Source organism: Misgurnus anguillicaudatus, chromosome 10 (assembly GCF_027580225.2).
Source record: "Misgurnus anguillicaudatus chromosome 10, ASM2758022v2, whole genome shotgun sequence".
NCBI lineage: Eukaryota > Metazoa > Chordata > Actinopteri > Cypriniformes > Cobitidae > Misgurnus > Misgurnus anguillicaudatus.
In genome coordinates, this window is record NC_073346.2 from 29,571,885 (window position 1) to 29,592,136 (window position 20,252).

The 20,252-nt window shown below is 37.4% G+C and overlaps 1 protein-coding gene across 1 annotated transcript; it reads right to left on the minus strand.

Annotated features, from left to right (window-relative positions):
* Positions 1–134: 134 nt before the first annotated feature.
* On the minus strand, positions 135–18,866 carry myo1eb (myosin IEb). The gene is made up of 27 exons (XM_055210718.2): positions 18,555–18,866; positions 17,010–17,147; positions 14,926–15,015; positions 14,597–14,691; positions 14,410–14,497; positions 13,992–14,081; positions 13,509–13,640; positions 11,513–11,647; positions 11,250–11,382; positions 7,707–7,903; positions 7,478–7,558; positions 7,275–7,361; positions 6,835–6,918; positions 6,549–6,716; positions 4,785–4,870; positions 4,384–4,465; positions 3,637–3,842; positions 3,404–3,548; positions 3,193–3,307; positions 2,757–2,926; positions 2,478–2,623; positions 1,837–1,983; positions 1,598–1,755; positions 1,375–1,449; positions 1,096–1,282; positions 836–1,011; positions 135–705 (listed from the first exon to the last, which is right to left on the minus strand). Exons 1-27 carry the CDS (start codon positions 18,555–18,557, stop codon positions 629–631), a joined length of 3,291 nt encoding a protein of 1,096 aa, XP_055066693.1. The 5' UTR covers positions 18,558–18,866; the 3' UTR covers positions 135–628.
* Positions 18,867–20,252: the final 1,386 nt, after the last annotated feature.

Genomic DNA, 20,252 nt, shown 5'->3' on the forward strand with positions numbered 1-20,252 from the left:
ATTTGCAGAAATGCTAAATTATATAAAAAAAATCAACAATAGAAATAAATTAGAATTATATTGATGCATTTAACTACACTAGGTAGTTTTAACTAAACATAGCAGCATATACTAGTTAGGATCATCATGACACATTTAACCTTAAACCAAACAGTTTCATTTTATTTTGTTCACCAAGTATTTAAAGACACTTTCTCTAATTTTATACAATACACAATATCGGTAAAAACTTTGATCTTTAAAAATACAACTTCAGTAAAATACAGTACATTAAAATATTGACATACATTTGCTTTTCCAATACACATTTAAAAATACCTAGTGTTTTACATACATGGGTAAAATGGCGAGTCAGGATGTCTACTTTCTGAATGTTATTTGTGTCTAATATTACATAATAAAAAATTATCATATAAAAGTTCATGTAGGTGTCCTGTAGCAGGATTTAACACATTTTATGTTAAGGTGGGCCAGTTTAGTAAACATCCACTTGCTTGGGTCTACAATACAGCTCCCAGTCACATCATAGATGGTGTAAGCATGCTGTTAGCGTTCACCTTCACAACCAGCTGCTAGCTTTGTTCGAGTTAGGGTGATCAATGAATCACATGTTTAGTAACACGTCAATTCAGATCTTCTCCACATAGTTGCCAGGAAACATGCCTTCCTTTCCTCTCAGACGGCCGGTCCACCAACCTGATGCGTCTTGAGACATAACAAAAACAGTACGGATCAGGTTGTATAATTGTTTTTATGACATAATTATGTTATATTAATATTAACCATTACGCTAGAATATGCATGACATTTAGGTAAAAAAATAAAAATAGATTACCTTCAGTTAATATTTCTATAATATCATCCACTTGAAAGCTGAGCTCATCTGCATCCTGCGCCTCATATGCATAAAGCGCTTTGCATTGCGGCGTGCGGGGTTTCGGTCTGGGTGCGGGTTTAGGTCGTCCCGATCCTGGGAGAGGTTTGTATTCTTTTGAACGTCTGCGTTGCATTCTGTGGAAAAAAGGAGGATTAAAGGGAGGCCAAAATTTGTTTAATACATTTCTTCAATGTTTTTACAAGCTGAGAGTATCTCACCCTGCCACGCCTTGATCAGGAACCTTCATAAAGCCCATGTCAGCGTATACCTGGCCCTCATTTTGACTGCGACGAGAGCCCCCATGTCGGGGTAAGGTGGGCTGTTCCATAGAAGACTGCTGACGTAACAGAGAGTTCCTAATGTAGGATGGAGTTCCCTTTCCTCGACCACCAGTCTTGGATGGTTCTTAAATTACAAACCATATAAACGTTTTAAGGTTCTATTCAAAGAAATTTAAATAGCACCATTGTTGTAAATATGCAGTATTGTAATCTTACCACGTGAATACTGTCCTGAGTTGGGATGCTGGTTTGCAATGTACCTGCTTTTTCGATTGTCACGGCGAGTGGGTCCTGTAGTGACAAAAAAAAGTTTATTAGTATTATTACTGTTATTGTAAACAAACACAACTGATCAGAAGTTAAAGCACCCTTAAATAATTAGTACGAGACCACTTCTCAAAAATTAGTTTTATGAACATTTATGTAAAATTCCACTCACTTGCATTTTTAGGGAGACCTGGTCCAATACTGACAGTAAGGACTTTGCTGCTGGGTTTCAGAACAGCCTCATCCCCCTGCCCCCCCTGAAACTGAATCTGCCGAGAACCAGCGGATGCAAAAGGACCCCAGCCTCCTTTCTTTACCTTAAATTCAAGTCTGTAGGAGAGCAATGTAAAAACATTACAGACCAAAAGTATGACAGAATCGGCTTGTAATGAATGCTGCAGTGATGCTTACAGGTTGTTGAACTTGATTGGCAGTTTCTTCCGGGTTTTTTCCTCGTAACGTTTGTACAGCAGACTGAGGAACTCCGTTTTAAAGACAGACTGCAGCACACTGTCATACTGCTCCTCGTGTATTATAAAGAAGTCATCTTGTAGTGTGCTTAAAGACACAGAAATATATACAGATGATTATAAATATACCAAAAACAAAAATGTCCAAATCCACAAATCTGAATAAGGAATATCAGTTGTGTAAAAATCCAAGAACATTTAATGCCAAACTCACGCTAATATACACTTGTATCAATGAAAAACTACCAAAAACTCCAAATCCTAATTTTTTAGCCAATAAAAAATCCAAGATGACCAGACATGGACTCATGGACATGGATTTTTTTTTTACGAATGATTAATATTTAGCTGTTTCTGTGAGCCTGGAGACTGCAGAGTACACTTTCACTAAAATGTATAAATAGTGCTCGAATACTGTAACAAGTTCCAAGCCATTTCATTTCAATAGAGGATATTATTTAAACAGTTTATCTGTTCCGTATAATTGTTCTGGCCAAATACAATATTCAGAAAGAGGCGAAATGAACAGTGAATAATGTGAGAACTTTAAAAACCACAGGTAACATCTCATTGTTAATGCACCTTAAAGAAACAGACTGGATCTTCTCCACCTCGATCTTCCTCTTCAGCACTTCCCGAATCTGCCCTTTCTCTGGACCCTGCTTCACCTTCTCCCGTCCAACCAGATAGAGGAACTTTGGAGTGAGAATGAAGTCACGCTTGACACTCTGTGGGTGTAAGTAAAAGCATGTGAGAGCAGTCACGCGAAATGTGGTTATCAAGCTACTTTAGTACACTAGCACAAAATACAACTGTTGTCACATGAGATGATCTAGCAGTTCGGTAAGAGATGAAAAGCACCTTAAATCTGCGGTCGTATTTGACAACCGTGTCAGAAAAGTCGATCCTCTCCCTGCGACCCACAAACTGACGGATCTCCGGACGGTTGTCAATGCCGATGTAGTCGCCTACGAAATTACGGTTCAGGCTGTTCTTTCGTCTCTCCTTCTTATTCAACAGGAGGTCAGATGCTGAAATATGAAGATAATATGATTTTTAATAAAGTATACTTTGTGTTTTAAAGATTTTAAAGATTATATACTGTTTTGCTTTTCGTCACTTTTAATTAAGTAGAAAGAATAGGAGAGTTTAAACTCCTGTGAAGATGGTGAACACATGCTAAAACTAGACTATGGCTCGACTCAAATCCAGATTTACATTACAATAACTTTTAACTTTTGATGTCCAACATTATATTTTACAGGCATAAAGGTGAGGAATTTAAGTGAGTCCTTACCCTCCTCTCGCATGCGGACATACTTGCGCACAGCAATGTGTTTGCGCCATGCCTGCTGAATTACCCGAGCATATCCGTTGTATTTTCTTTCCCTCATCTCTTCCAGCAGAAACAATGAAAATGGCAGATTGGCATTTCCATCAAATAACAGATAAAACATGGCTAATGGCCAAAACATATTTCAGCTTTAAAATAATGAAATCATGCATACTGATTCTGGGGCTTTGATGAAGATTTTGGTCTTGCCCAGCTGGTACTGGTCTGAGTCCATGTTGACAGATTTTAAAAGATGAAGAACACCCTGTTTCTCATCTCCACGCCACTGAGGCCATGTTTCTCGGGTCAAGATGGCATATCTAAGCAGATATAACCGATCATTGTCATTAAAACACGGTTAAAACTGTACTTATACCAAGACCTGGATAAGCAAGACAATTATTTTACCTTTGCAGAAATTTCTTGAAGACACGGCGGAATGCGTAGCCAGCCCTACGTACGCGAATATTCTCCCGCAATCCCAGATACTCCACCTGATGTTTGACTCGGCTTTCCTCCCAATCACGAGATTTTTTGGTTTCATTGGGCTTAATGCATCGAATGTAGTGCGGGGTGCATTTCATTAATGTTTGCACCAGATTGTTTGCTTGTTTCTTAAGTGAAGACATAATACCACATTCATATACAAGACACATCTTAGTTTTAACTTAGTTTCTTTCAAAGCTTAAAGGGACATTCCACTTTTTTTGAAAAAATGCTCATTTTCCAGCTCCCCTAAACATTTGATTTTTACCGTTTTGGAATCCATTCAGCTGATCTCCGGGTCTGGCGCTACCACTTTTAGCATAGCTTAGCATAATACATTGAATCTGATTAGACCATTAGCATCACGCTAAAAAATAACCAAAGAGTTTCAATATTTTTCCTATTTAATACTTGACTCTTCTGGAGTTACATCTAACAGAAAATTTAAAGTTGCGATTTTCTAGGCAGATATGGTTAGGACTAGCGCGATGCTAATGGTCAAATCAGATTCAATGGATTGTGCTAAGCTATGCTAAAAGTGCTAGCGCCAGACCTGGAGATTAGCTAAATGGATCCCGAAACGGTAAGAATCAAATGTGGAATGTCCCTTTAAGCAGAGACCACTGTATTTATTGCTTTTTAGAATGCATTTATGTCTTGATATTTGACCTTAATCTTTGAACTCGCAGTGGTTGGACGGCCTCTTTTCTCTGCCTCGATGTTTTCTGGAAACAAATCTCTGATGAAGGCACTGTAGAGATGCAAACAAAGTTATAATACAGTTATTAATATAGTTTTTACAAGCACATCCAAATAAAATTATACAGCTGGCTCAGTCTTAGAAAGTTACACAACGCTAAATATTTTCCTCTGTGGCAAGAACAAAATATCTACCGGAGATATGCTCCACCATATCGATTTTATGATTTATTTATATGTTGTTTATTATTTCAGGAAATTGCAGCTAGACTGTAGATGCTCTCCAAAATTTGGGTGCATTTAAGGCTTTTAAAAAATCGTCTGTAGCTGACATGGGCTAAATAATTATAAAAAAACAGATAAGCACTTACAACTCACTGCTCTGCATGAGCTCGATGATATCATTGAACAGCACATCTCTGTTTCTCTCACAGAAGCCGCTCACATCATAAGACACCTGGAAAAACAGGGCTCTTATTACTTATATTAAATCGATCAATATCAGAGTGACTCTGCTTGCTGGAAGCACTTACTACAACACTAAAAGCATCCATATATTCGGTTGCAGGAAATCTTGTGTATTCATTTACGTGCAAACCAATAATGCACATTGTTAAGACATGAGGAAAATCTGCATACTAGTAAATGAACAGCATTAAAACGGATTTATTACTGTTCTGTGTAAATCTGAAACACGATTTGAAGCACAAATAAGTTATTATTATGAATCTAAATGAATTAGTAAATAAACACATGTTGTTACTTTAAGGAATGTTTTGCAGGACACAAAATCTGCTTTACAGACGTATGGGATGCACACCGGCCACCTACACAAGGGGGCAGTGTTGCACCCACTGTCAGTATCAGAAAGTGTACAAAGGCCCTGTCCCAAATGGCACACTCTGGACTTGTGGACTTTGATAACATCATGTAGTGCAGACCCTTGACGTGAGTCCATGAGGCCGCTTAATGGAGTTGGATGATTCTCGCGAAATCAGACTTATGAGGTGTCATGAAACATTTTGATAAAAAAGTAAATGCAACGTAAGAGTATCAAAATAAGAAGCATAAAGTTACAAACATCTCTTCATGTGCTATTTTGCACATGATTTCAAATGACATCATACAAACCAATTTTGTTGTTTTTCCACATTTAAGGGGAAAATGTATATTACTGCAACGTGTCCATAACTGGATTTGAGTTCTTTGACATGGAAATATTTATAATTAAAAAATCTAAAAAAATAAAAAGCTTCAGTGCATGTTATACTATAAACATTTACAGTAAAGAAACATGTGGTATTTGGTGATCATTGGTAAATGTAGTGACAATAATAAGGAATATAAATGTGTCCAAGACCAATTTTCTCATCCTCCGCAACAATTTTCAATCATTGTTTAAGCCCTCAAGGAACTAACATTGTTGAAAAGGACAATATTGACTGTGACACTCAAGATGGCTACCAGGTAAGCAGTTCTTATTTTTTCTCTCCAGATAAAAGTTGAAATTTTGTTTGTTTTTAGTTTTGTTTAACTTTTTAGTTGTCATTACCGAAACATGAGTTTGTAAATGCATATATTTAATGTAATATCATGTTGTGGTAATAATAGTTTTTACAATGATAATCTAAAAAATGTAAATAATTCTATAGGAAATATTTTTTAAATCCTCTAAAAATAATGGTTATAGTAAGTTCAGACCTTAATCTTATAAGTACAAAAAAATTGGCTTCAAGGGCTTTTTAAAAATTCTGATGCTGGACACCTTCTAAATCTGGATTTCGTGAGAATCACCCAGTCATATTTTGGAACAGACTCGAGCGTCATGCCGGAAATAGAAATGATTGCTCTTTCACAAGGACTTCTAGGATGGTAAAGTGCATGAAGCCTGCACCGCATCAAGGGTGCAAATGGGGTGCTGATGAGCACACTTCGAAGCATAAAAATGACAGATGGGACACCCTACAGATTCATAGACTAAGCGAGCATGTGCAATTTAAGGCTACAAGACCGAAAGTCCACATGAAGTGCGCCAATTGGGACAGGATTTGCCTGGTTAGCATAGTCTACACCTTTTCTGGTGCAATAAGCTTTTTTATCAAATTTTATCCATTTAAAAGTAACTCTGTGTATACCTTGCCTGCATAGTGGTGCACTATGAAACCCTTGTTCCAGCTGTTAAAGTGCTCGTGAGTGCCAATCTGTGACTGAAGTTTCTGGAGGAGAGTCTGGTCTGCACCCTCTCCTTTAGCATGCATGGTGGCACACACATCATCCAGGATGCTCATAACACCAGGAGGATTCTAGGTTATAAGGAGGAAACCATGGGAGGCTCTTAGTTTAAAGGGAGTTGTAAAGCACATGATAAACATAAAACATAATTTGGAGCATTTGAAGGGCATTTAAACTATTCAGACTTACTTTGGACTCAATTAAATCACAAACAACTTTGTTGTTAAAGTACTCAATAGGGGTCCATTTGATTCCTTCTTGTACATACTCCTCCTGCAAAAGGGACAGAACATCAGCAAATGCTTGCAATTCAGGTTAAACTTTACCGAATATGTACCATAGCTGTGGCATAACTGGTACCCTCTTAAAAAGTACACCTTTGTACCCAAAGAGTCCATGTACCTCAGAGGTACATATTAGTACCATGGAAAGATATTAGAACCTCAAAGACACATATTCTACATCTCCCAAGGTACATTTTGGTACCAAATGTATACATATATATACCTAATGGTACATATTAGGACCTTTTTAAAGGGTAGTGCCCCAGTGACAGCTGAGGTACACATTTTGACCATTTTTTTCTAACAGTGTATGCATATTTAGCAAGTTATAAAAATCGTACCCACCTGCTCTGCTTTCAGTGTGAGCTCGATAAAAATCTGCTGCAGTTTTTCATTTACAAAGTTAATGCAAAATTGCTCGAATCCATTTTTCTGAAAGCAAATAAAAGCATGAGGTTACCTACAATATGAATATGAGAAAGTACATATTTTTTTTTGAGAAGCTTCGAAACATACACTTTAAAGTAAATGTAAATCTAAAAATACACCTGAAAAATTTCAAAGCCATATATGTCCAGGACCCCAATGTTCAACTCTTCATGGTCTTTCTGCATTGCCTTGTTTATGGCCTACAAACAATAGAAACAAATGTAAAGGACATCAGACATATATCAGCAATACAAAATGTAAAAAATTTGTACAGTAACAGATCACTTATAAATAAAACATTCTAACTTTAAAAGGAGATAAAAAGATAAAGTTAGCAGACTGACTCACATCAACAAGGAAGTCAAAGAGTCTAGAATACAGGGCTTTGGACAAAGCATCTCGGGAGAAGGAGGCCTGCTCCGTGTTCAAAGTGACAGAAATGGTCTCAGTCTTGCCACCCCACTTGCTGTCCATGATGCGACTTGTCAGTTTACTTTTCAGACCGTCCTGATTAATTCCCAGCAGATATGATGGGAATGCCAGGACTTCACCGGGATAACAGATGAAAAACAGAAAGCACAATATAACAAAATAACTCATAATGGCCCAGTTTTATAGACAAGGCTTTAGCCAGCATTAGGTGTTAGATAAATAAGGACATTTAAGTAGCTTTTATTAATGTACCATATTTTTCGGACTATAAGCCACGTTTTTTCATAACTTGGCTAGTGCTGCGTCTTATAGTCAGGTGCGCATTGTAAGTCAGCATGAATTAATTTTGACATTTATGAGGAAAGAGACATCATTACCGTCGTCTACAGCCGCAAGAGTCCGCTATATGCTGCTCCTGTATTTATGTAATTCAATTAGGGTGGCCATTCGTGCCAGCTCCGCCGGAAACGCCCCGAACACGTCCCCGGGTCCGCCCTCCGGAAGTCGCGCTGGTCGACCGCACACGTTATCAAGGTTTAATATCTCGGGTTTAATTTCAGAAAAGCAACCGTTACATTTAAAGGTAAGAATGAAACTACAATGACTGTATGTCTTAAAAGAAATAAATCTTAATTTTCTAATGTATTTTAACTGAAATGTGAGAACCTCGATGACGTATGCGGTCGAGCAACGCGACTTCCGGAGAACGAACCCGAAAACATGTTCGGGACGTGTCCGGCGGAATTGGCACGAATGGCCACCCTAAATTCAATGGATTCAGTGATGTTGAATGACGAGTCTCGAACTTCACGCTAGTTGGCTTGTTCGGTTAATTTAGCCTATTCAACCTTCCAGGTAAGTTCTGTATGCTATTGTGTATTGTGTAAATAACTGATAATATTACTTTAACATACAGACAGTCTGATGTTCTGTCTGCTATAGTTTAGTTGAATAACTTGCCTTTCCAGATTAAATGTCTGTTCTTCGGCTTGTATTTTATGAAATAATTTTGTAAATAAACGCGACGTATAGTCCACTGCGACTTATGTGTGTTATTTTGTCTTAATGACGCATAATGATGCGGCTTATACTCCGGTGCAGCTTATAGTCCGGAAAATACTGTATTTTTTATTAATGTAAAACATTGTATAGGTTAAAATTATTTACTACTGTAAATATTAAAAAAAACATTATTTATTATTAATAAAATGTGTTGCTAAGGACAACTTTAAAAGACACCCTCCTTTGTGCACCCTCAAATCTTTAAACAGTTGTATCTTGGCCACATTTTGTCCTATCCTAATAGACCATCCATCAATGGAAAGCTTATTTATTCATTTTATGTATAAATCTCACACAATTTCAGAAAATTGACCCTTATGACTGGTTTTGTGGTCCAGTGTCAAATTTAATTGTAGTTATTTTGCCATAATTAGTAGATATGTTTCGGCATAAAGTATGCAGGTGTTCCTTTAGCTCAACTGGTAATGCATTGCATTAGCACCTCAAAGGCTGTGGGTTCAATAATACCCAAAATGCATTGTAGGTCTCTTTGGATAAGAAGCATCTGAAAAACGCATAAATGTAATGCAGTAAAGCTCATCCAAAACCAACAGCCCATGAAATATCAGTTTAGCTTTTTAGTACAACTACACGCAAACTCTTTTCTCTGCATGGTTAAAAACGTTTTAAACATTATTTTCTATGCAAAACTCTCTTCATCTCTCAAAGTACATTTAACTTTAAAACACTGCAGCTAATTTTTTTTATGTAGATATATGTACTGGTTGACCTCACTTAACCGACAAGTAGTTTACATGTTACATTTACTTGGCAGATGCGTTTATCCAAAGTGACTTACAGTGCATTACGAGCTACACATTTTATCAATATGCATGTTCCTTGGGGCTCAAACCCATGACTTTTAGCGCTATTAGCACAATGCTCTACCAATTGAGCTACAGGAAGACTAGTTGACCATCGTTGGCTATCTTTATGCAATGTTCCGTTTCATATATTTATTTGTTTGCACACAAAAAACTGTGAAGACACTTTAATAACAATAACCAACATATTTGTATTTACTGTATGCAATGTTTATCTGTGTACTAGCATACCCTCCTGGTCAGCTTTGTATATCTCTGCATTAAAACATTTCAAAATTATTAAAGGTGCAACGTGAGACTTTTTAGCCGTGAGATAACATAGTAACAAAATGTGATCTATAAAACAGTTTTGTCTGTTTAGGACTAATGTAGAAACAAGACGGCGACTTCCATGTAAGGAAGGAGACTCGCAGTGTATGTAGATAAAAACTGATCATTCTATGGTAATAAGAAGAATGCACGTCTTTAAGTAAAGTTTTTATACACCACTGATAATATAGTTCTGTATATTATATTGCATTTCTGTCAAGCGATCCTCCTAAAAGTTACACAATGCACCTTTAAAAGATGTTTGTATTTCATTATTCCTCATTTGCATAATTTTCTGAATCATTCACAAATATCTGTTAAAGGAATATTCCATTTTCTTAAAAGAAAAATCCAGATAATTTACTCACCGCCATGTCATCCAAAATGTTGATGTCTTTCTTTGTTCAGTCGAGAAGAAATTATGTTTTTTGAGGAAAACATTGCAGGATTTTTCTCATTTTAATGGACTTTAATAGAGCCCAACATTTAATAACTTAACTCAACACTTAACAGTTTTTTTCAACGGAGCTTCAAATGACCACAAACGATCCCAAACAAGGCATAAGGATCTTATCTAGCGAAACGACCGTCATTTTTGACAAGAAAAATAAAAAATATCCACTTTTAAACCACAACTTCTCGTCTAAATCCGGTCGTGATGCCCCAGCGCGACCCCACACAATACGTCATGACGTCAAGAGGTCACAGAGGATGAACGCGAAACTCCGCCCCAGTGTTTACAAATGTGTTGAAAGAGGACGGTTCCGACATTGTTGTATGTCAACTGATACTCATTAACGTCTTTGTGTCAGTTTATTGTTTACAATGGTCCGCAAATGTGCGTTTTATATATGTAACACGTGACCTCCCTACGTCACTACGCATTTACGTGAGGTCGCGCTGGACCGGACCTAGACGAAAAGTTGTGGTATAAAAGAGCATATTTTTTATTTTTCTTGTCAAAAATTACAATCGTTTTTGCTAGATAAGACCCTTATGCCTCGTTTGGGATCGTTTATAGTCCTTTGAAACTCCGTTGAAAAAAACAGTTAAGTGTTGAGTTAAGTATTAAATGTTGGTCTCTATTAAAGTCCATTAAAATGAGAAAAATCCTGCAATGTTTTCCTCAAAAAACATAATTTCTTCTCGACTGAACAAAGAAAGACATCAACATTTTGGATGACATGGTGGTGAGTAAATTTTCAGGATTTTTCTTTTAAGAAAATGGAATATTCCTTTAAATAATCAAAGACAACAAACTCACAATCTTCACTCTCCACTACAGCATAGTTTCCCTCTTCTCTAAAAGCAATGTTGCCAAGATGAAGGATTCCCGCCACAATCTGTAGCACTGTGTCCTGTTCTTCCAAGGACAGACCAACCACGGACATGGCAGCCTGAACACAACATTCCCGTTAAGATAGTAAACACAGGGTAGCGTAATGATATAGGAAACTCCAAACCAGAAACCTTTGCTAAATGACAGAACACCATCAGAAGGTATAGAGAGACAATGTCTCCACTCACCATGGTGTCTGCGAACTCCTTCTTGTCGCTGATGTCATCCACAGTATAGGTGTCGGATTGGTTTAAATAGTAATAATAATCAGGAGCGGTGACACCTAAATTTTCTCTCTGCTCTTTGGTGGCTCCTTGCAAAAGCTAACAGAAACATCAAAGAAGCACTAGCATCAGTATACAGTAGGGCCACGTAATATGCTGAAACAGGGTTTCCTGCAGCACTTTCCAGTTCGGGCGCCCCGCCTAAGCTGGGAAACCCTAACCCCTTAACTAGGTCGTCCAAAAAAATAAATAATTTGCTGCACAAAACAAAAGGCTGTCAAGTGCATCTCGGAAAATAGCGGGGACAAGCTTCATACCGCGAGCAGGCACGCGCGCCACACGGCCGAAATGAGAAAGACGTGGTCCGGACCATCACTGTCTGGAGGATAACTAGTAGCCAGTTGATAAAACATATCGGAGAATAACATAGACGCGCTTCACACTGCGAGCATGGACGTGCGCCACACGGCCGAAAAGAGATAAAGACGTGGTCCGTCATGTCTGGAGGATAGCCAGTTGACAAAACGCGTGTCCGTGAAAACTGTAAGTGGACTTATGTTTTGGGGTTATTTAAGCCGGTTATTGTATTAGTCTATAGTTCTTGCAATTTAAAGTAAGTTAGCAGGTGATTTTGTTGTTTGAGCAACCTTCTAGCTAGGTTTCACGTGCCTGTTGATTAGATATAATTGTTGAGCGCTCTTACTCACTTTATTCATGTGCATTATTTACATGCTACAGTAGTTACACTCCTTTCAGATAATGTAATTAATAGTGGGAAATAATCAGATTTTACAACTTTTGCGCTATCATCGTTCGCCAGACGTTCTACAACATCTGCTTTAGTTTGTGTTTATTAACCCTTTAGTTCCACTTCATCATGCAGCTATTCCCATTAGAGGTAAAAACATTTAATTCATTAATAATCTAGTATGTGTTCATTTTCTGTCATAGCTTCTTCAAAATTAAGTTTTATTTGAGTGTTTTAAATAAAACCATTTTAATTTTTATCATGACGCGTACGCCATGCCCCTTTGATTGCCACGCCCCCCGGCCCCGCCCACACACCCATCCCTACCACCTTAACTAACAAATTTTCCGCGGGAAACCCTTCTGAAATTATTGCAATACTGCAAATGTGCACATCACGATATGCATACTGCAATGGTTTGTGATAAATGAGCAATTTAATACTTCATAATGTAAAGTAAGTTTTATATCCATGAAGATAATTTTGTAAATGGTTGTCAAATGTTATTTCAGATATACATGTGTGTGCAACTATGCATGATAAAATGTTGATTTGTTTTATGCAACAGTAAAACATGGCTTTTCACTTTCCAGAAAAAAAAGGGAAAAAAAGAGGAAAAGTATCATACAGCGAAAATATTGTATTATTTAGCATGCTAGCGCATATTGTATTTTTCTTCCTAATATACAGCAGAGTGGTTTTTATGCTGCTTTTATCTAATTATAAACGGCAGATGATGTTACTGCGCCAGAGGTCGAAGTGCTGCAAACTAAGTGCTCTTCCGTCATATAATAAAATTCTCATTTTTTATCAGCTTAAAAAAATCGCCACAATTTATTTTGTGCCACCATACTTACTTGTGTAACTATACATCTAACAGTCTTTAAATAGGGAAAACATGGAAGTGTTTGGTGGCTTCTTAATTCATCCCTGTTTGGATCCTAAGGAATGAATGGGGCCAGGCCAAACGCCAACACATTCACGACACGCTGCACAAAGACCAAGTGCACGCATTGAAAAAAGATTGGCATGCACCAATTCATCCAAGCCGAGGCAAGAACATAGCAAAACATTAAAAAACTGTGGTGTTTTCCTTTAACCATTTTTTTACACTGTCCTCACATGACACCGAACTATTGTCACACTCCATGACACATCACACCCTGCCATGACCTTTTCCTGATGTGTTTGCATGATGAGCTCAAACTTTACCTGGTAATATATATGAAAACTTCTTTCACCATGGTTCTGGGACACTACTCTGGATTTTTCCAGCAGGAAGTTATAGATCTTTCCTCCATCCGGTTCTCCTCCACGGCTGAACTGAATTTCGAAGTATTTGCCCTGAGGTATACATCAGACATCATGGCAGACATACAGTAAAGAATCTAAGGTCACATCTCCCAATGTTGACATATCATTGCGGAGAAGACAACGAATGGAAAATCTTCCAGAAATACACTTTCACAACATCATGATTCACAGTCATAAACAAACTGCGCTCGTATACTTAATCTTGCAGCATCAACATGTTGTGACACGTTGCCAACCGGCATGCTAGAAATGTGGAATTCCAGGGACTGAACAGCAGAGAGGCTAAAGTACTCAGAAAATTACTTTTTTTACGTTCATTGTTATTCACATCACCAAATTATCATCACTCCGTCCTCATAAAATCACTAAGGCAAGACTTACAAAGCGACTTGAGTTGTTGTTGCGGACAGTTTTAGCATTCCCAAACGCTTCCAGGAGTGGGTTAGACTGAAGAATGATGTCTTTAACATGCTATGAGAGAAAACAAACATGAACTCAAAGGAATGAATGCTTTAATTTAGGCACACTACACCTGTACACAAAATACTAAGTATATTGTCTTACACTTTAAATAGCTCCCATATCAGTCATTAGTCAAATCTGTTAATGAACAGTTCAACGTCACCGAACAAAGTAAGAAGAGATACCTGTATTCACCTGTACTGTATTTAGATACCCACACACATCAAATAACCTTTTAAAGGTGTAACATTTCACATTTTAACAAAAGAAACAGCCACACCCGAATTCATTCAGGTTCTCATCAAAATGAAAACCATTAGGGAAACTATCAACTCACCTGAACTTTAGGTCCACCTCCTGACACTTTAGAAATGTAGCTCATAATGTATTTGGCCGCCACCGTCTTTCCCGCTCCACTTTCTCCACGGTGTTATAGACATATTTAAATCAAACATGATTCAGACCTTTGATGCAGGACAAACAGATTCAATACGGGATAAGGTGTCAGATCTCTGATCCCCGACCTGATAATGACACACTGGTTCTCTGAGTCAATCATCATGTTGCGGTACATGTTGTCAGCAAGTGCGTAAATGTGGGGAGGATTCTCATACTGTGCCTGAAAACAACAGAACAGCAAATCTCATTGTGGTTTTATTTATACTGTATGGATGTTTTGAAAAATGAAATGTCAGATTTGATCTGCATGCCGCCTTAGTACGAAAGCAAGACAGAACATGCAGAGGTTTTACTCTGCACTACACAGCTCTGTCCAGCCATGCCTGAATGACTTGAATCATCTGAAGAACTTTAATTCAGTAATATAAAAGTCTAGATGTAAAGTTATACTTACGGCTCCCTGGTACAGCTCAATCTCACGATCTGTGAAATATGGGAGCTGTTTGAAAGGATTGACTGATATCAGCACAGAACCAATGTATGTCTAAACAGTTGTGGTTAAGGTCTTAGAGATCCATCACAGCATATCTCGTATAATATCTTCATTCTGCTGATCTTTTCACTACTTTATTGTAAAAAAAATCTGCTGAACATTTGAAAATAATATTCAGTTTTGCTGAATTTACCAAAGACACAATATGCAAGATTTTTGTATAAAATATCCAAAAATTGTGTTATATTCCAAATGTTTTCAACATTGTTTTAAAGGGGACATTTTTTAAGATGTAAAATAAATCTTTGGTGCCCCCAGAGTACAAATGTGAAGTTTTATTATAGCATGTTAAAATTGCCATTTTGTAGATGTAAGCAAAAATGTGCAGTTTTTAGGTGTGTCCTTTTAAATGCAAATGAGGTTATCTCTACCCTAAATGGCAGTGCCGTGGTTGAATAGTGCAGATTAAGGGACGTTATTATCCCCCTTTGACATCAGCAAGTCAAATTTTAAGGACCTATTTTTTCACATGCTTGCAGAGAATGGTTTGCCGAAACTAAGTTACTGGGTTGTTCTCTTTCACATTTTCTAGAATAATAAAAGCGTTGCGGAACCACTTATAGCACTTAAAAATGGGGGAAAAAATCTGATCTTTATGATATGTCCCCTTTAATTCAGAAAAGTCGCAATTCCCTTTTGATAGGGGCACTTATCAATGGTCTCATCTCCGGGTTATCCTCGGTTTCCGTTTTTGCTGCCATAGAAATCATAGGTGTGTTTGACTTCATTACGCAAACTGATCCGTGTGTGACATCAAAGTATCGCAAGAATGATTCAAAAGCAGTACTGTTGTGTCGCTTTCATAATACTTTGATTTCATACAGGAATTAATCTGTGCAGTGCCGCATTTCTGAATAGTAGCTGTAGCATCTAGCACGTCAATCTATTGTTGCATCTATCAAGGCACACTGTAGGCTTACATAATAATGTAACGGTTTAAAATTTGTTACATCAATACATCATCCATGAACTTGATTTGCGAGTCCTACTCCCATTACTCCACTTGTTATTAAAGAGATAGTTCATCCAAAAATGAAAATAATGTCATTAAGGACCCTCTTTCCAAACTCGTAAGACCTCCGTTCATCTTCGGAGCACAGCTTAAGAGTTTTATATTTAGTCCGAGAGCTTGTTAATTCATTGAAAACCTACGTACGGTTTAATGTCCATGTCCAGAAGGGCAACAAAAACACCATCAAAGTAGTCCATGTGACATCAGCGGGCCAGCAAGAATGTGCCGAAGCACCAAAAAAACACCTTGGTCCAAAAATAAAAAAATTACGACTTTATTCAACATTGTCCTCTCTAAAGTCACGTGACAACAGTGACGCGGATGACGTATGATGCGACTTACGTGTTATCTGGTGCACCCCAGCTGTTTTTTTTTTGTGCGCCCGGACTTCGTTTACAGTTGGAGGGAGATGCACGCTGTAAGTTTGGAAAAAATTTATTGCAAACATGTCTGAGGATAACGCGTCATCCACGTCACTGCAGTCACGCGACTTTAGTCTCACGCATGCGCTTCACAACAGAAGACAATGCTGAATAAAGTCGTTATTTTAGACCAAAATGTATTTTCGATGCTTCGACACGTTTTGGCTGACCCACTGATGTCGCATGGACTGCTTTGATGGCGTTTTTGTTACCTTTCTGGACATGGACGGTATACCGTGGATTTTCGGTGAGGGGTCAACAAGCTCTCGGACTAGATGTGGAAGATCTTGAACTGTGTTCTGAAGATGAACGGAGGTCTTACGAGTTTGGAACGACATGAGGGTGAGTCATTAATGACACCACTCTCAATCTTGGGTGAACTATCCCTTAAAGCATCATCAAGCTACGTTGTTGTTTGCGACCTCTAAGTGGTGAAAATTACACATTGTGCCTTTAAACCAACATACAAGGGGATGTGTACATCTGTCAATGTGAGGATTGTGAGGAGGTTCAGTGCACACAGATAAAGTACATTACTAACAAAAGGATACAAATATAAAATCATCCATGTATCTTTTCTTGAGGTTATCCGTGATGGCATCTTCACTGATCTTGGAGAGGAGGACCATGTCATCCACTCCACTCACTTTTACATTCTGAGTCTGCCAGTGGTATTTCTCTTTACTCCCCTGTAAGAGAATGAGAGATGTCATATTATCTATTCAATCACATCTCTTTTTTGGGGGCATATCTGATCAATTGCTGAAACATTGTATAATTCAAAGTGATTTTACGACTTTACGCAAGGCATCAATACAGTGGAGAACTAAGAATTCCTGCTGAATTTTTGCATGTGGTTTTAATGTAGTTAATAAGTGAAAAGAAAATACTTATTAACAGAGAGCCACTAACAACATTTGTGAAGTGGCTCTACCCACAGGAGGCCATTGCATGTTTCACAACACAGTGTTTTATATCCGGCAATAATCGGTATTGGTCGACTCGATAAAAGCAATTTTTCACACTATCGATTATTGGGCAATAATTTAAAAACAGACAATAGTCATGGCGATAGATCCTGTCAATCAAAAATGAATTTGAGCTCTGCATTACTAGTTTAATGTTAAATATTAATGATCACTACATGAATGAATAACATTAAGAAAATGTAATCTTCAGAGTTAATGCAAGTTAATATAACAACCAAAGGAATTGTATCGACATCGGTATCGGAAGATATCGGTCTCAATAATTGGTTATCGGTATCAGTGAAAAGAACATTCCCATCGGTGCATCTTTAGTTATTATGATGTGCAACATTATGTCAACCATTGTAATAAATCTAATAACAAATAGTCTTTGTCCTGAATCAATTTGGATGAAGACAATGTCACTATGGAAATAAACAGTAGTAAGTAACCTTTTGTCTGCAGCTTTGAAGCATGTTATTATGTCAGGAAAATCCAGTCTAGGTATTCAACAAAACAGTGAAACTCGATCCATACAGCTCTTAACCAGAGCATTAGCATTTCTTATACAGGTCATTAGAAAGTAGTGATTCTGTTTGACCATTCAAATTAGTTTGAGAGTATCTCGTGCTTTGATAATTTCTGGCCATAATACGTATTAATTATGAATCTAGCTTTACACATATAAATATATTATTATTATTTAATTAAATTATATTTAAATGAACAAAAAGCAAACTGGAACCTCTAGGCATGTTTCTTGCCCCTTATTGTTTTAAGCTAATATCCCAAATCTCAGTTTAATGATGCAAGTGTTGAGTAAACGAGTATGCGTAATGCCACGACTAGCTTTACTATGCTGGACAGGTAACGTTAAACTCAAAACAGAGTAACTCCATTAGTAATTTGAAGTTTTTTAAGTGACGAAATCCTTTGAAAAATCTTAATAAATCCTTTGTTGACTTTTAATCTGCAACTCAGAGAACAAATCTGTCGTGTATTTATCATGCCTACCAAACAAATAATAACTAAAAAAAAGTCTAGCCATTTAATTAACAACTGCAGCTCCAACTTTGTGTGCATCTACTTTTTAAATCATTTAAATATTTTAAATTTAAATGCACTTACCATGATGAATCAAAGACACTTCCTGTTACACCCTCAGGAAAGTATTCGTCCTGCGCGTGGAGTTCTCGAGGAACTCTTGCAAGTTTCAGGTGAAACTCCGGGATTTAAAGTTGAGATTACAAGTCGTCCATTTGATAGTCAGCCGTTAAAGACCGATACGATTTGTTAAGTATGCCCAAAAGTCTCAAATAAGTTTAAGTATTGTGTTTCATGGATCGCCAGAGCTTGTGGGAAAGATTAAATTATTGCTTTTACGGGTGTTGTCCATACAGCCGCAAGTGTAGACAGGTACTGAGTGAAAAAGGTGTGTTGAACGTCACGCGGCGCTGCGCAGACCGTTTGGCAACAAAGTACCGCGAGAGACTATGCTTTCGAATCGCTCTCGCGGTACTTCGATGTAATGCGCTGATCAGTCTGCGCAGAGTTGCGTGAAGCCAAACACTTAATATTTCTCCCTTCTGATACTTAAGCACATAACGGCGCCACCCCACGAGCTTTAATATATTTACCTGCGGGACAGGTAATAACAGCATGCTGCAAAGCAGGGAAATGAGCCTTTCCAAATTTAAAAAATATTTGGTCTTAATTTTTAAAAGTTATTTAAAAGCTATTTTCAGCTAGTCTGCTACCCCAACAAATGTTTCTGCATGTAATTCCTGCTACCAAAAAACTGTCATAAAAATGTGTCACTTATATTTAGAAAAAAAAATAATTGTCTAAAAACACATTCAATGTGTTAATTTACACAAAGAAAGTATATCCTGCCGAAATAAATGAAATTCTAATGGTTTTCATTACAAAACGAGGGACTAAAGATGAAATTACTTAAAGGGGTGGTTTCCTAGACAGGGATTATTTTAAGCCAGGACTAGGCCTTAGTTTAATTAGGAAATATAACTACTTTTAACACACATGCCGTACTATAAACATTACTTGTGTGCATTTTGAGGCAAAATAAAAGGCACTGATGTATTTTAAGATATGTCAGTGCAAGTTGTTTTCAATTTGGACAGCTCTTACATCTATTTTAGTCTAGGACTAGTCTAATCCCTGTCTGGGAAACTGCCCCAAAATATGTCAAAATATGACATTAACCTCTTCAGACCCTGCATCCACTGAAATGGACATCACATGTTGTGGTTGAAACCAATAAAAATGCTGATCAACCAATCAAAATAAGGCACAGTGATTTTTTTAACACCTGAAATCAGGTTTGAAGGGGTTAAAGGGCCCATGGCATGAAAATCTAACTTTTTCCATATTTAAGTGCCATGATTGGATCCCCAGTGCTTCTATCAACCTAGAAAATGTGAAAAAGACCAACCCAGTAACTTGGTTTTGGTAAACCATTCTCTACAAGCACATAAAAAATAGGTAGTTGAAATTTGGCTCTCCTTATGATGTCATAAAGAGCTCTTATTATAATAATACCACCCTTTAATCTGCACTATCCAACCACAGCACTGCCATTTAGTGCAGAGAAAAGCACAATTGAGTTTTAATTGCAACAAACTACCATCATTGTGATCAGTGTTGAATTTCATCAGCTCATTTGCATTTTAAAGGACACACCCAAAACGGCACATTTTTGCGCACACCTACAAAGTGGCAATTTTAACATGCTATAATAAATTATTCATATGGTATTTTGAACTAAAACTTCACATATGTGCTCTGGGGACACCAAAGATGTATTTG

Excerpts from the sequence above, each read along its gene's own strand:
- myo1eb (XM_055210718.2), bottom strand. Across the intron at positions 11,383-11,512 it reads AGGAGTTCGCAGACACCATG|GCTGCCATGTCCGTGGTTGG; the intron begins GTGAGTGGAGAC and ends TGTTGTGTTCAG. Across the intron at positions 1,012-1,095 it reads CCTGATCAAGGCGTGGCAGG|AATGCAACGCAGACGTTCAA; the intron begins GTGAGATACTCT and ends TTTTTTCCACAG.